Source organism: Bufo gargarizans, chromosome 1, assembly GCF_014858855.1.
Source record: "Bufo gargarizans isolate SCDJY-AF-19 chromosome 1, ASM1485885v1, whole genome shotgun sequence".
In the NCBI taxonomy this organism is placed as follows: domain Eukaryota; kingdom Metazoa; phylum Chordata; class Amphibia; order Anura; family Bufonidae; genus Bufo; species Bufo gargarizans.
The window spans coordinates 152,078,839-152,094,321 of NC_058080.1; the positions used below are offsets into that span (position 1 = coordinate 152,078,839).

Sequence of the window (15,483 nt, forward strand, 5' to 3'; positions counted from 1 at the left end):
TGAAAGGCATTGATCCGGATCCGGCCTTAAGCTAAACGTTGTTTCGGTGCATTGCCGGATCCGACGTTTAGCTTTTTCTCAATGGTTACCATGGCTGCCGGGACGCTAAAGTCCTGGCAGCCATGGTAAAGTGTAGCGGGGAGCGGGGGAGCAGCATACTTACCGTCCGTGCGGCTCCCGGGGCGCTCCAGAGTGACGTCAGGGCGCCCCACGCACATGGATGACGTCATCCATGCGCATGGGGCGCTCTGATGTCACTCTGGAGCGCCCCGGGAGCCGCGCGGACTGTAAGTATACCGCTCCCCCGCTCCTACTATGGCAACCAGAACTTTAATAGCGTCCTGGGTGCCATAGTAACACTGAAAGCATTTTGAAGACGGATCCGTCTTCAAATGCTTTCAGTACACTTGCGTTAATTCCGGCGTGTAATTCCGGACAACGCAAGTGTGAAAGAGGCCTTAAATCAAAAAGGTGCTTCAACAAAGTATTCGTTTAAGGGTGTGCACACTTATGCAACCATATTTAATTTTTTTTATATTTTTTTCTTCCCTCTACCTAAAAGATTTCAGTTTTTTTTCCAATTGAGGTGTACAGTTTATAGGTCACATTAAAAGGTGGAAAAAAGTTCTAAAATGATTTACCTTTGTCTCATTTTTTTGAGAGAGATGTCTGTGCATGTGCTGGCACTGGCACTGCTGGAGAAATGTGCCATGGGGCCGCGGCCGCCCTGGTTCTGTTTGGACTGGACTGGAGAATGGAGAATGGAGAATTGTGAATTGGGGGGGGGGGGGAAGCATGAGAGAGATGTCTGTGCATGTGCTGGCACTGCTGGAGAAATGTGCCATGGGGCCACCCTGGTTCTTTTTGAACTGGAGAAATGTGCATGGGGGGGCGAATGACTCAGAGTCATGAGAGAGATGTGACAGAACCAGGGCGGCCCCAAGGCACATTTCTCCAGCAGTACCAGCACATGCACAGACATCTCAGATTCATGAGAGAGATGTCTGTGCATGTGCTGGCACTGGAACTGCTGGAGAAATGTGCCATGGGGCCGCTGCCACCCTGGTTCTGTTTGGGCTGGAGAAATGTGCATTGGGGGGCCCTTATTGTCTTTCGCCCCAGGGCCCCATTTCACCTAGCAAAGCTGGAGAGGGTGTGTACATCTCATGTCACCCATATTTCCTCCCACTATTAGGAACCTCCTCCTTCCAAACGTTGGAACGTGCTGCGTCACAACAGGAAGTGACGAGGGTAGTGAAAGTTCCCGGGTAGGGAAAAAAAAAAAAAATGGGTCTCTTAAAAGAAATTTCAATCGCGGTTTTGTTAAAATTTGGCTCAGTTGACTAAAAAGTTTGCCTACCACTGGCCTAGGCCATGTAACCAATGAATGTGATGTCACATGCCCTAGGGAAAACTCAGACAAGGCCGCAGCTCTAATGCAAGCGCAGCTGTCTTCTCAAACAGCTGATCGGTGATGGCCTACTAAGAGGCTAGGTCATGAGTATAAAAGTCTCGTCCATGTGATTAATGGCTCCATCTTCAAGTAGGGTGGTATATACAATAAACACAGGACACATACTCTTATACATGCATGATGGCTAATATGACATGGGCACGGTCATGCCAGACTAATGTTATTTTAAATGCATTATGGCTGATGCACTGAGACTTATGTACAGTAAAAAATGGCTGATGTGAACAGATAAGCAATATAGCTGATGCATTATATATGGTGTTGGAGGGGTCACTATGTCAGGGGAAATGGGGGTGTTCCCTGGTCAACAACATCAGGCACTTACCAGTTTGCAAGCTCTGGAATATACGTTGGCGGCGGTTCTAGCAACTCACATGGAAGCACAATGTCTTCTGTCTCTTGGAGAAGCACAAAAATTGGTGCAATCTGCTCATTGAATTTAGCAAGTAATGTCCTCGCATCTCTTTTGGGCATTGATGAGAAGTCTTCTTCTACTTCAGCATAGCAGTAAGTACAGCGAAAGAGCTCTGCATAAGAAACAGAATGAATGGTTTACAAATGATCTGCTGCAATATCAGAAGGACAAAGAAATAGGCCAGTTCTACTTTACACCAGTTTGATAACAGACCCCAATAGTTTTTAGATCTCCTCTCAGTCTTTAAAAAAATAAAAAATAATAATTAACCCTAATTTTGATCATCTTTAAGGGTACTGTAGTCCACCCATTCCAGTTATTAGTTCAGTTGCCCTTCTCTGAACCCTCTCCAGCTCTGCTATGTCTGCTTTGTTCACAGGAGCCCAGAACTGTACTCCATGTGTAGTCTGACTAGTGATTTGTAAAGTGGCAAGACTATGTTCTCATCATGGGCATCTATGCCCCTTTTGATGCAACCCATTATCTTATTGGTCTTGGCAGCAGCTGCCTGACACTTGTTTCTACAGCTTAGTTTGCTGTCCACTAAAAGTCCTAGGTCCTTTCCCATGTCCGTGTTACCCAGTGTTTTACCATTTAGTATGTATGGGTGACTTGCATTATTCCTTCCCATGTGCATAACCTTACATTTGTCAGTGTTAAACCTCATCTGCCACTTCTCTGCCCAAGCCTTCAATCTATCCAGATCCATCTGTAGCAGTATACTGTCTTCTTATACAGTTTAGTGTCATCTGCAAAAATTGATACTTTACTATGCAAGCCTTCTACAAGATCATTAATAAATATATTGACGAGAATAGGGCCCAATACTGACCCCTGAGGTACCCCATTAGTGACAGCGACTCAATCTGAGTGTGTACCGTTAATAACCACCCTCTGTTTTCTATCACTGAGCCAGTTACTTACTCACATACTGACATTTTTCCCCAGTCCAAGCATTCTGTAACAGCATCTGCTGTAAGCTACTGTTCCCCTGCTTATTGCTGCAGTCTCGGGCGCCGTGTTCAATGGTGATCTGCTGCCAGCCTTTCCTTATAGCCCTAGCCACAGCATGCTTGCTGCTTGTTTCCTGCAGCATTTTCTTAAATATCAGCGCATTTTTTCCCCATGCTTTATGGGTTGGATCCTGTGACCTCGCTGACCAATCCTAGCCCTCCTGCTACAAGTGTCTCAGCCCGCTTCCCAGATGCCTCAGTGTCAAGGTACTTGTGTCCTGTTAAGGTTCCCGATATCTGCTTGTGTTCCTGACTCATAATTGTATTCTTGGACTCTGCTACCAGTTTGATCCCTGCCTGCTTGCCTTTACTCTTCTGTTGCCGTCCCCAGGTTGCCTGACCTGTACCTGTGCCGCCTGCCCTGACCTGTTTGACTTCGCCTCATCCTTCGGTCCTGCACTGTTGCTCCTGGTTACGACTCTGCCTGCTGACAACGCCTGCACCTCTGGCATCTTGCTCAGGTACCTCCTGGTCTGCCTGGACTAGGTGCCTCGTGTGCCAATACTCCTCAAGAGGTAGCGACCTGGTGTTCCCCTCAGGAAAGTCTATCCCCACCATCAGGGGTACTGTGAAGATAGAGGGGTTCACTTAGACAACGTCCTTAGAGGAGGTAGGACACATGGCACAGTAGGTTTACACCCGCTGGTTCGTGACAGTACACTGAGGCCATGGGCACCGCTGGTCAGCCCAAGCCTGTCATTCAGGAATTGTTACATGAAGTGAGGTGTCAGAGCAAACGTCAGGATGTCATGATGCAGTTCATGCAAAATGTTGCTGCTCGTCTGGATGCCATCTCTTCTCCAGCTACTGCAGAATCACCAGTCGCTGCTACCTCTGCAATACCCACACTGGTGAATCTAGATTTGGGCGCCGCTGTTGTGCAGTTCCCTCTGTCATCCTGCTATGGTGGAGATCCAAAAAACCTGTTGTGGATTCCTGAACCAGTGCCTGATCCAATTTTTTTTTTTTTTTTTTTTTTTTTTTTTTCCTTTCTCATTCAACGAGTTTTTTATTTTATTTTCATGACTATTTCTTAAAGATGTACAGTATATCTAGTTATGCAACATGCATAAGAGATTTCCAGCATTGCATACTGACGACACATGTTTCAGCCGCCATAATCTGATCCTCCTAAATCATAAAAAGGTTAAGGACCTCATGTATTGGCTTAGGCAGGGTGCTGAAAATCCTTAAAGGGACCAGTCCGATATGTAGACTTACTATGCACCAATTTTATGTTTTTTTTTTTTTTTAATTAGTCTTTATTTGAATTTCACACAAGGAACAAATCCATAAAATCAGGTAATCAAAGATCAACCATTCACAATTAATAACTACAGTTCCTTTTCCTTTCCCTTCCTTATCCCGTTTCCCACCCTCCTCCCCCCCCTCCCTCCACGTGGGGACGTAAGGAGAAAAAAAAAAAAAAAAAAAAAAAAAAAAAAACCTCCAACACTAAAGTAACCAATTTTTCCACACTTGGTCGAGATTTGGTGACCTTTTTATGTGATTCTCCATCACTCGTTCTTCTTTAATTAAATTGTCTATCATTTTTCTCCACTGTCCCACTGTCGGTAAATCTACTTTTATCCATTGCCTGAGTATAAGCAATCTGGCCTGGAATAATACTTTATTCAAAACCAGTCGTGTTTTTTTGTTTAACTTCAAATGTTCCGTAGCCCCTAGAATACAGATTATTGGATCATTGGGCAGCCGGACTTTCAGGAGCAAAAATATAGTTTCCATTATTTCTGTCCAATATCTATGGAGCTTGGGACATCTCCAGAAACAATGTATTAAGTCTGCTCTCTCCTCCCAACATTTTGGACACTTATCAGTTGCTTTCACTCCCATTCTTTTCAACATCCATGGAGATCGATGTAATCTGTGCAATATAAAGAATTGTGAGATCTTGTGTGAGCCCCTATCCGAGATTGTAGCATAATTTCTAAGGGCATCTCTCCAATTTTCTTCTGTAAGGGAACCTAGATCCTTCTCCCATTTTCCTACAGCAAGCATTGTGATTTTTTTTCTCTTTCCTTCCATCAAAAGCCTATATCTCCTTGCTGTTGTTCCTACTCCTTCCCCTACTATAGTGAACTTATCCAACCTGTCTGATTTTTCCCTTCTATACCTATCCTCCTGTACCACTGTCCGCAGTGCATTCCTAAGTTGAAAATATTTGTACGTATCAATATGGGAGATCCCAAATTCCAACACCATTGTGTTGAAGTCTTTCATCTTATCTTCCTCGAAGATCTGGTCTAGATATTTCATTCCTTTTTTTTTCCCAATCTATATAGTCCCTTATTGTGTCTAATTCTTTTAAGTTAAAATTTTTCCATATCGGTGTGTATTTCAAGAACCCTTTAATCTCCAATATCTTCTTAATTTCCCCCCATACGTGTTCTATTAAATTTAATATTCTATTATCTGAATTTTTTTTCCCCAAAAATCCTGACTCCAACACCTCTAAGTGATTACCTCCCTCTTTCCAACCCCATCTATTTAATTCTTGCCTACCCGCTAGACTATCTAAGCTACCCTTTATATTCCCATATTGAATTATTAAGTAGTAAAGAAACAAGTTAGGAACCGCTAAACCTCCCTCCTGCACTGGGAGCTGAAGGACTTCCCTCTTTATCCGAGGGATCGCACCTTTCCAGATGAAATCCCCCATTAGTCTATCTAGTAATTTAAAGGTAGTCTGCGATATTCTCACTGGGGCATTTTGGAATATGTAGAGTATCTTTGGGAGAAGGACCATTTTTATTAAATTTACCCTACCTTGGATTGACATTGGCAGTTTTTTCCATATATGTATTTTAGTTCTTAATTCTTTTATTAGGGGGAGGACATTTAATTTTTCATATTCTTCTATATTTCCGGAAATTTGTATGCCGAGATATTTAAAATTTTCATGTTTTTCGAGAATATGCACCCGTGTATCTCCCTGTAATTGTCTGTCTCCTAATAATAACATATGTGATTTCCCCCAATTTATCTTTAACCCGGAAAAAAACCCGAACTTATCTATTATCTCTATCACTCTATTAAACTGATCCCCAGTGTTTTGCAAAAAAAGTAAAATATCATCCGCATACATTAACAGTTTTTCTTCTCCACCCGCATATTGAAAACCTTTAATCTCCCTATCGTTTCTTATTATATTTGCCAAAGGTTCAATTGCCATAGCAAATAGCAGTGGGGAGAGAGGGCATCCCTGCCTTGTGCCACGAAATAGGGCAAAAGGCTGGGACAAGCTCCCATCCAGATCCAATTTTAGTTGTATGGGCAGAAGTTTCCCACTGAGCAGTCCAAGGTTGCCTTCATTGTGTCCCTGCTGCCTGATCTTGCTTGGGCACATCCTATTTGGGAACTTGGAGGTCCAGAGTCCACTAATCTGCAGTCTTTCCCGAATACCTTCCGGCTGGTCTTTGAAGAGCCCGGCCGCACGTCCTCCACTGCATTAGCTCTACTGCATCTACGACAGGGTTCCTCATCTGTGGATCAGTATGCCATCCAGTTTCGTACCCTGGCTGCCGAACTTGCATGGAACAATGAGGCTCAACTGGCAGTGTTCTGGGAGTGCCTTTCTGACTGGATTAAGGATGAATTAGCTGGTCGCCACTGTCAGTCTACTCTGAATGACCTGCTCATCTTCGCCATAAGGATGGATATGCATTTCAGGGAACGTTCTAAGGCAGTCGCATGCACCAGAAGACCACCTCGTTTGGCTCCATCTTTCCAAAAGCCGGTTCTCTCTCCACCCCGTCTATAGAGCCTATGCAAATAGAGCGCCTTCGATTGTCTGACCAGGAATGTGTATGATGCAAAGCAGAGAACCGGTATCTGTATTGTGGTGGCAAGACCCACTTTGTGCATAATTGTCAACAGAAGCTGGGAAACGCCAGTGTCTAGGATCAGTTGGAAACGTGGTCCTAGACAAGGAGAAGTCCTCTCCGAAACGTTCAGTTCCAGTGACTCTCTCTCTCACAAGGGAGTCACACGGTCTGTGCCTACATTCTTGGACTCTGGGTCAGCCGGTAACTTCATTCAGCAAGTTCTGGTTTATCAGTACCGGCTCCCTAGCATCCATCTAGAAAGGCCTCTGTCTGTGGCTTCCGTAAATGGACTGTCACTTCCTGAACCTGCGCTTTCTGTTACTATGCCCCTTAAGTTGCAAATAGGGGTTCTGCATTCAGAGATGATCTATGTGCTGCCAGCGTCAGTGAATCCAGTTATCCTTGGTCTTCCCTGGCTGCGTCAGCACACTCCAGTTTTGGACTGGCACCCCGGTCAGATTCTGCGTTACAGGATTGGGGGGGGGGGGGAAATCATCCTGTCAGTCCACCTGCTTATCGGAGGTCCGACCTGCTTCCTCGCCTACAGTACCTGTAGGCCTGCCTGGACGTCCACAGCAGTATGCCAGTTTTGCGGATGTCTTCAGTAAGAAAGAGGCCGAGATCCTGCCTCCTCATCATCCATATGATTGTCCGATTGACCTTTTGCCTGGTACCACTCCTCCTCATGGTCGAGTCTACCCACTCTCACTTCCCAAGACCCAAGCGATGTCTGATTACGTGAAGGAGAATCTTGAGAGGGGGTTAAGGCTAGTTTCACACTAACGGCAGGGGACTCCGGCAAGCTGTTCCGGTGGGTGAACAGCCTGTTGGATCCATCCTGCCGCTAGTTCACGTGTGCCCCCGGACTGCCGCTCTATCCCCGTTGACTAAAATGGGGGCGGGGCGGAGTTCCGGCGGCAGCACGGCAGCGCACGCCGAGAGGTGGCTGAACTAAAAGTTCACCCACCAGAACAGCCTGCCTGAGTCTCCTGCCACTAGTGTCAAAGTACCCTTATCTGGAAATCTACTTCACCAGCCGATGCAGAGTTCTTCTTTGTGCAGAAAAAAGATGGATCCTTACGGCCCTGTACCAACTCTCGAGGTCTGAATAAGGTCACAGGTCTCCGAACTCTTTGACAGGATCCTGGGAGCTAAGGGTCTTCACTAGGGTTGAGCAAATCCGAACTGTAAAGTGCGGGCTCATACCGAACTTTAGGGTTTTTGGTACCCGGACCTGAACCCGAACATTTCCACTGTTCGGTGATTTAATGGCGCTTGTTGAAAGGCTGCAGGGCAGACAATCAACAAGCGTTTAACTCGTGTGCCCTTAAAAGCCATCACAACCATGCCTACTAATGGCATGGCTGTGATTGGCCAGTGCAGCATGTGACCCAGTCTCTATATAAGCTGGAGTCATGTAGCCCCGCACATCACTCTGCTCGTACTAGTGTAGGGATAGGATGCTGCTGCTGTGAGGGAGAGATTAGGAAAGAATTCTGGTGTACTTGGTGTTGTTAAATCTGCACACTACAGTGATTATTTTTGTGGGTGCTATGCTACATTTTTGTACCCATGAGCCCAGTGCCACAGAGAAATAAGCTTTAATCAATCTGCTTGTTGTTAGGTGGGTGTTGGCGACCATTTTTGCAAGTGCAGTGCACTTGCAACTGCATGCATGCCAGGGACATTAATCCTGTTCGGGCAGCTCAGTGGGCGACATCTAGCCATTTTTTAAGGACACTTTCACTGCATATGTGCCAGGGGAAGGGAAAATATAGGTAATCAGTCTGACTTCAGGGCCCGGGAGGGGCTACCCCTGAACTACCCCTGTGCTTAATATCTGACAGGGAAAATCTATTCATTAAATCCATCTGTTAGATTCTAGGGGGAAAAAATTCCCTTTTTTTGGCGGTCAAGTACCCCTACGACCTGCAGTGCATACCCGGCAGTGAAAATAATTAAATTCCATTAGTCTGTCACATATTTGTATGACCTAAAGCAAATTTTTCCCTTTCCGACACCGACACTGCATATCTGACAGTCAAAAATAAAAAATAAAGCACACATGGCTTGGAGGGTGTGTTCCAGCACTGCATACCTGACAGTAAAGTAATTTTATAACAACATTCGTCTGTTACATTGTTGGGTGAAATAAACCCATTTCTTGCTGTGAAGTACCGTATTTTCCAGTCTATAAGACGACTGGGCGTATAAGACGACCCCCAACTTTTCCATTTAAAATATAGGGTTTGGGCTATACTCGCCGTATAAGACTACCCCTGAATGCCCAGCCCTCCCTGTCTTCAATATGATATTTTCTAGTCCAGGGAACTGACTGGGATCTGTTTAGGGGGAGGGGGGGGGGGGGGGCTGTGGATGGCACTGTTATGGGGAGGGGGATCAATGGATGACACTATATAGCATCTTATGCTATACGTGTCATCCACAGATCCACCCCATGACAGTGCCACCCACAGATTCACCCCCTAAACAGTGCCATCCACAGATCCCCTCCCCATAAACAGTGCTATCCACAGATCCCCCTCCCTGACGCTTAGAGTATACATTTATTAACTGTAATCCGTAACTTAAATTTTACATCAGTGCTCATCTCTTTACTAGGGTATCTTACTCTCAGCTCCGGTAACAGGCAGCACTCACTTACTGACATCATGCGCCTGCGCTGCCTATTGGGAGGAGCATGCGCGTGACGTCAGTGAGTGAGCGCCGCCCGCACTGCTGGTTACCGGAGCTGAGAGTAAGGTACCCTAGTAAAGAGATGAGCCCTGATTAAAGTTAAATTATGGATTACAGTTAATAAAATGTATACTCCTCTGAGCGGCAGGGCCCTGTATATTCTAACCCCCAGGGGTTAGAATATACCATCGGATTTGAGATGAGGAGGTGGTAGGAGGAGGAGGAAGCGGAGTAGGAGGAGGCAACAGGAGGCAAAGAGAAATGCCCTGCAATCCTTGGGGGCGGAAGAAAATGCGCCAAACTGCTATCCTCCTCATGCCCAGCAACCACTACATTTACCCAGTGTGCTGTTAGGGAGATATAACGTCCCTGCCCGTGCTTACTGGTCCACGTATTGGCGGTTATGTGGACCTTGCCACAGATGGCGTAGCGCAGTGCACACCTGATTTTGTCCACCACTTGGTTGTGCAGGGAAGGGATGGCTCGCCTGGAAAAGTTGTGGCGGCTGGGAACTACGTACTGTGGGAAAGCCACCGCCATAAGTTTTTTTTTAAAAGTCTCCATCTCCATCACACAGAATGACAGCATTTCAAAGGCCAGAAATTTTGAGATCCTGACATTCTGTAAGGTACCTGTAAAAGGTAGTGTCCGAAGTGGAAATAGTGTGCTTGAGATCCAGGCAAAGCGTCGTCAGGCGAATAGTTCAGAATCAAAATCCGGAGAAGAGTCAGGCAGGCTAAGGTCATTCACGATCTGGCGCCAAGGTACAAAATCAGCAGGCTGTAGAATAGTCGGGATATCAGGCAGGAGTTCAATACAAGGAAGATCACTGAAGTCAAAACACTTCCTATTTAAAGGCTGTCCAGATTGAGAATTGTCCACAGCTGGCAGCAGGTGGAGCTAGAGAGTATGATGTAGTGTTGAACACAGTAAGGACATTCCCAAAGTCTAGATCTCTTCTGTAGCACAACAGGTAAGGCTATGGTTTAAGAGACCAGGAAGATCCCGGTTCGAATACAACCCGGGTCATGACAGGGCCCCCTCCCCAATGGACCCCTCCGGGGGCCTAGCGGGGCTTAGTGGGAAACGAGGTATGGAAGTCTCGTATAAGAGAAGGGGCGTGCAGATCTTTGGCTGGAACCCAGGAGCGGTCTGTGACAGGATACTCCTTCCAATGAACCAGATACCGAAGGCCACGGCCCTGTCTTCTGGAATCAAGAATCTTGGAGACTTCAAACTCATTTTGTCCATCAACAAGAACAGGAGGAGGTAGTTGTTGTGATCTGGAGTAGCGGTTGAAAATAGCTTTTTTGAGGAGTGAAACGTGGAAGACGGGATGTATCCGGAGAGAAGAAGGTAATCTTAAGCGATAGGAAACTGGTCCAACTCGAGCAATGATCCTGTAAGGACCGATGAATCGAGGGCCCAATTTGGTAGAAGGTTGTTTCAGTCTCACATACTTGGTTGATAGCCAAACTCTGTCCCCCACCACATATGGAGGTATATGGAGACTTCGTCTGTTGGAAAAAAAAACTGTACTTGCCTGCTGACTTCTGTAGTAATAAACAAATCTTCTTCCAATGTAGTAGAATATTTTTCACCCGCTGATCTGCTGCTGGTACACCAGAAGAAGGCTGGAGTAGGGGAAAAGTCTGAGGGTGATAGCCTAGGGCTGCGTAGAATGGTGTGGTATGAAGAGCACTGTGCCAACGGGAATTTAGGGCGAACTCAGCTAAAGGCAAATACTCAGACCAGTTGGAGTGTAAGGCATTGACATAATGTCGAAGGTAGGTTTCTAGGGTCTGGTTCATGCGTTCGGTTTGACCATCAGTTTGAGGGTGATGTGAGGTAGAGAGCGAGAGCGTTACTCCCAGTTTCTTGCAGAGCGCTCTCCAGAATCGGGAAACGAACTGGGATCCGCGGTCTGAGATGATATTGGTAGGTATGCCATGATGTCTTACAATATGGGAAAGGAAAAGAGTGGACAGTGCTTTCGCTGTAGGTAATCCCGGAATCGGCACAAAATGAGACATTTTGGAAAAGCGATCCACTGTGACCCATATAGCAGTCATGCCCTCGGACTTGGGTAAGTCTACAATGAAGTCCAAGGTCAAATGGGTCCAAGGCTGGCGAGGTGCCGGAAGTGGATGTAACAGTCCAGCAGGTAATGTGCGGGGTACTTTATTAGCAGCACAAGTTGGGCAGGCAGCCACATAGTCAGTAACATCCTTTTTCATACGAGGCCACCAGACATGACGCTGCAAGGTCTTAAGAGTGATGGTGACACCAGGATGACACGCCATCATGTGCCCAGAGGATTATAGGTTTTCTGAGACTAGGGGCTACGTACAGGCGACCTGGTGGTATCTTCAAGCCCTGGGGAACACGATTCTGGGTTTCTTGTAGTTGTTGGGAAAGGGCCGTAGAGATCTGTGCGACAATTTTGTGAGGTGGGATTATATACTGCTCGGCTGGTTGATCTTCTTCAGAGGAAGCGAACTGTCTGGAAAGAGCATCTGCTTTTTTGTTTCTATGTCCTGGAACGTAAGAAAGGACAAAATTAAAACGGGAGAAAAACAGAGCCCATCGAGCCTGACGTGAGTTCAGACGTCTAGCAGTCTGAAGATACAGTAGGTTTTTATGGTCAGTGAGGATAGTAAAAGGTTTGGAAGCCCCTTCCAGAAGATGTCGCCATTCAGACAATGCCAATTTGATGGCCAGTAGTTCTCGATTCCCAACATCATAATTCATCTCTGCCGGAGAAAACTTTCTAGAGAAAAAAGCTACTGGATGGATTCTACCAGACTTTGGCTGTCTCTGGGAGAGTACGGCACCTGCTCCAACCTCAGAGGCATCAACCTCAACAGTGTACTGGAGGTCAGGATTTGGATGCAGAAGAATTGGAGCTTTACTGAACATGTCCTTTAATCGCTGGAAAGCTGATTTTGCTTCTGAAGACCACGCCTTGCAATTTGTACCCTTCTTAGTCATGGCAGTAAGGGGTGCCGCAATGGAGGCAAAACTCTTAATGAAGCGTCTGTAGTAATTTGCAAATCCTAAAAAGCTTTGGAGTCCTCTTAAAGTGGTCGGTTGGGGCCATTGCAAGACAGCGGAAAGTTTTTGAGGGTCCATTTGGAAACCGTTAGCACTTATGATGTACCCAAGGAAAGGAATACAGCTTTGATGGAAACTGCACTTCTCGATTTTTGCATAAAGATGGTTTTCTCTAAGCCGTTGTAATACCTGTTTCACATGCGAGATGTGCTCAAGAAGAGTCTTGGAAAAGATTAAAATGTCGTCCAAGTAGATGATCACAAAACGGTTGCTGAAATCATGAAAAATTTCATTCATGAAACGTTGAAAGACAGCAGGTGCGTTACACAAGCCAAATGGCATGACCAAATATTCAAAGTGTCCATTACGAGTGTTGAATGCTGTCTTCCACTCGTCCCCCTCATTAATTCGAATCAGGTTATAAGCCCCTCGTAGGTCTAGCTTGGAGAATATAACAGCCCCCTTAAGTAGATCAAATAGTTCAAGAATGAGTGGCAAAGGGTAGGAGTCCTTTACGGTGATTTGATTTAACCCCCGATAGTCTATGCATGGTCGAAGGCCCCCATCTTTCTTTTCAACGAAGAAGAAACCTGCTCCTACTGGAGAAGAAGAGGGTCGGATAAAACCTCTTTCCAAGTTGTCTCTTACGTATTCCTCCATAGAGTTTTGTTCGGGCAGAGACAGGGGGTAGGTCTTTCCTTTGGGAAGAGGTGCTCCGGGAATCAATTTAATTGTACAGTCAAAAGGACGATGTGGGGGTAACACCTCTGCCTTTTGTTTGCAAAATACGTCTGCAAAGTCATGGTATTCACGAGGCAAGGTAGGTGGGATAGTCACAGGAGCCAACATGCAAGCAGAAAGTCTTTTGGGTTGAGACAAACAGCGAAGGCGACAGGACGATCCCCAGGAGGTTAGTTCTCCATTTTCCCAATCAAAAGAGGGGTTGTGAAGTTGTAACCATGGGTAACCAAGGATGATAGGCAGAAGCGGAGAATCAATAAGAGACAAGACAACTTCCTCTTTGTGGAGGAGGCCTACCTGCAGGGTGATTGTCGTAGTCTCGAATTTCACAATACCATCTCCCAAGGGCTGTCCATTCAGGGTGGTAATGTTCAGGGGTCTAGACTTAGGAACAAACGGGATGTTGTTCTTTCTTGCAAAAGTGTAGTCCAAGAATATACCCGCCGCTCCGGAATCCACAAAAGCCTCACAGAAAATAAGCTTAGAAGATAAATGGATAGTAGCCGGAACAGTAATCTTGGTCTTGGAGGATTTACCTGTAAGGTCTAAGCCAGCTCCTCCAACACTGGTTAGACCCTGCCTTTTACTGGACGGGAGGGGCAGACAGATACTAAATGTCCTTTAAGTCCGCAGTACAGGCACAGGCCCAATGAACGCCTCCTTTGTTTCTCTGACTCAGTTAGGTGGAGATGGCTCACCTCCATGGGTTCCACAGGTGTCTGGGGTTCAACAGAGGTTTCAGGTTCTGGCCTAGGTGGTGCTTGGAAGTTAGGGGCCAAACGGTAAGCTGGCCTAGGAAACTTGCGGGTTCTAAGTCTCTCTTGGCACCTTTCATGGTACCGGACATCCAGACGAACACACAGCTCTATGAATTTCTCAAGGTCTTCTGGGAGATCCTTATAGACTAATTCGTCCTTGATGCGATCCGTAAGACCTTTTCGGAAGGCTGCACGTAATGCCCTTGAGTCCCAATTTGTTTCAGCAGCAAGGGTACGGAACTCAATAGCATACTGTGCCACAGATCTGGTGTCTTGTTGTATGTCCAAGAGGGAGTACTCAGCTGCAGAAACTCTACCTGGCTTGTCAAATACAATCTGGAGAGAGGCCAGAAAATTTTTCAGCATCTTGGAGTACAGGATCGTTGCGTTCCAAATAAGGAGAGACCCAGGCCAGGGCCTTCCCCTTTAACAAGGAAATTACAAAAGTCACTTTGGCAGACGAAGTGCTAAAAGTTGCAGGGTTGTTGCGGAAATGCAAACGGCAAACATTTAAAAAGCCTCTGCAGTCCTCAGTATCACCACCAAACTTGTCAGGCAAGGGAAGTTTTGGTGGTACAGAAGAGGCGGGTTGGACCGTAGTAGGAGTAGGATCCGGAGTCTGAACCGTTGCAGAGGAACCAGGCAAACAAGATTTGAGCATGGTGCAAAGTTCATCTAACTTGGCGTCCAGGGAAGCAAGATGCTGTTCATGAGCTCCGATCAATTGTTCCTGACGTGTAATCGCCTTAATCTCAGCAGGGTCCACTGCCATTGTGGCCCGTTTATTATGTAAGGTACCTGTAAAAGGTAGTGTCCGAAGTGGAAATAGTGTGCTTGAGATCCAGGCAAAGCGTCGTCAGGCGAATAGTTCAGAATCAAAATCCGGAGAAGAGTCAGGCAGGCTAAGGTCATTCACGATCTGGCGGCAAGGTACAAAATCAGCAGGCTGTAGAATAGTCGGGATATCAGGCAGGAGTTCAATACAAGGAAGATCACTGAAGTCAAAACACCCAGGGAAGAAATCCAAATAAACGGGCACTGAGTGATGACCTCACTTCCTATTTAAAGGCTGTCCAGATTGAGAATTGTCCACTTCCCAAAGTCTAGATCTCTTCTGTAGCACAACAGGTAAGGCTATGGTTTAAGAGACCAGGAAGATCCCGGTTCGAATACAACCCGGGTCATGACACATTCAGGGCCAAGGATCGCGGGTGGGTGGGGGTACTTCCTCTTTCTCTCCAGTGTTTGGGAGATGGACAGCTGAACGCTTCCATAGGACAGTATGGAGATGCTTGGTGACGGTGAAAGACGTGGTGCCACATTCTCCGTTTGCGGGGTGGAAGGTGCCACTGTCACTCAATTGTGCTCAGGTTTAGAAAGTTTATTTTTAATTTGTATGTCTTTTATGTTTTAAGTTATTTCCCTATCCACATTTGTTTGCAGGGCACTTGTCCTACTCTTACCCCCATTTCGCTTCCTTTTGCAG

The 15,483-nt window shown here is 46.2% G+C and overlaps 1 protein-coding gene across 1 annotated transcript in view; it reads right to left on the reverse strand.

The window, feature by feature from the left end:
* LOC122939990 (general transcription factor IIE subunit 1-like) overlaps window positions 1-15,483 on the reverse strand; it is a 43,622-nt gene that overhangs the window by 5,342 nt on the left and 22,797 nt on the right. The window contains exon 2 of the mRNA XM_044296299.1: window positions 1,800-2,001. Within this exon, the coding sequence (XP_044152234.1) occupies window positions 1,800-2,001 (202 nt within the window). The remainder of the gene's footprint in view (window positions 1-1,799; window positions 2,002-15,483) is intronic.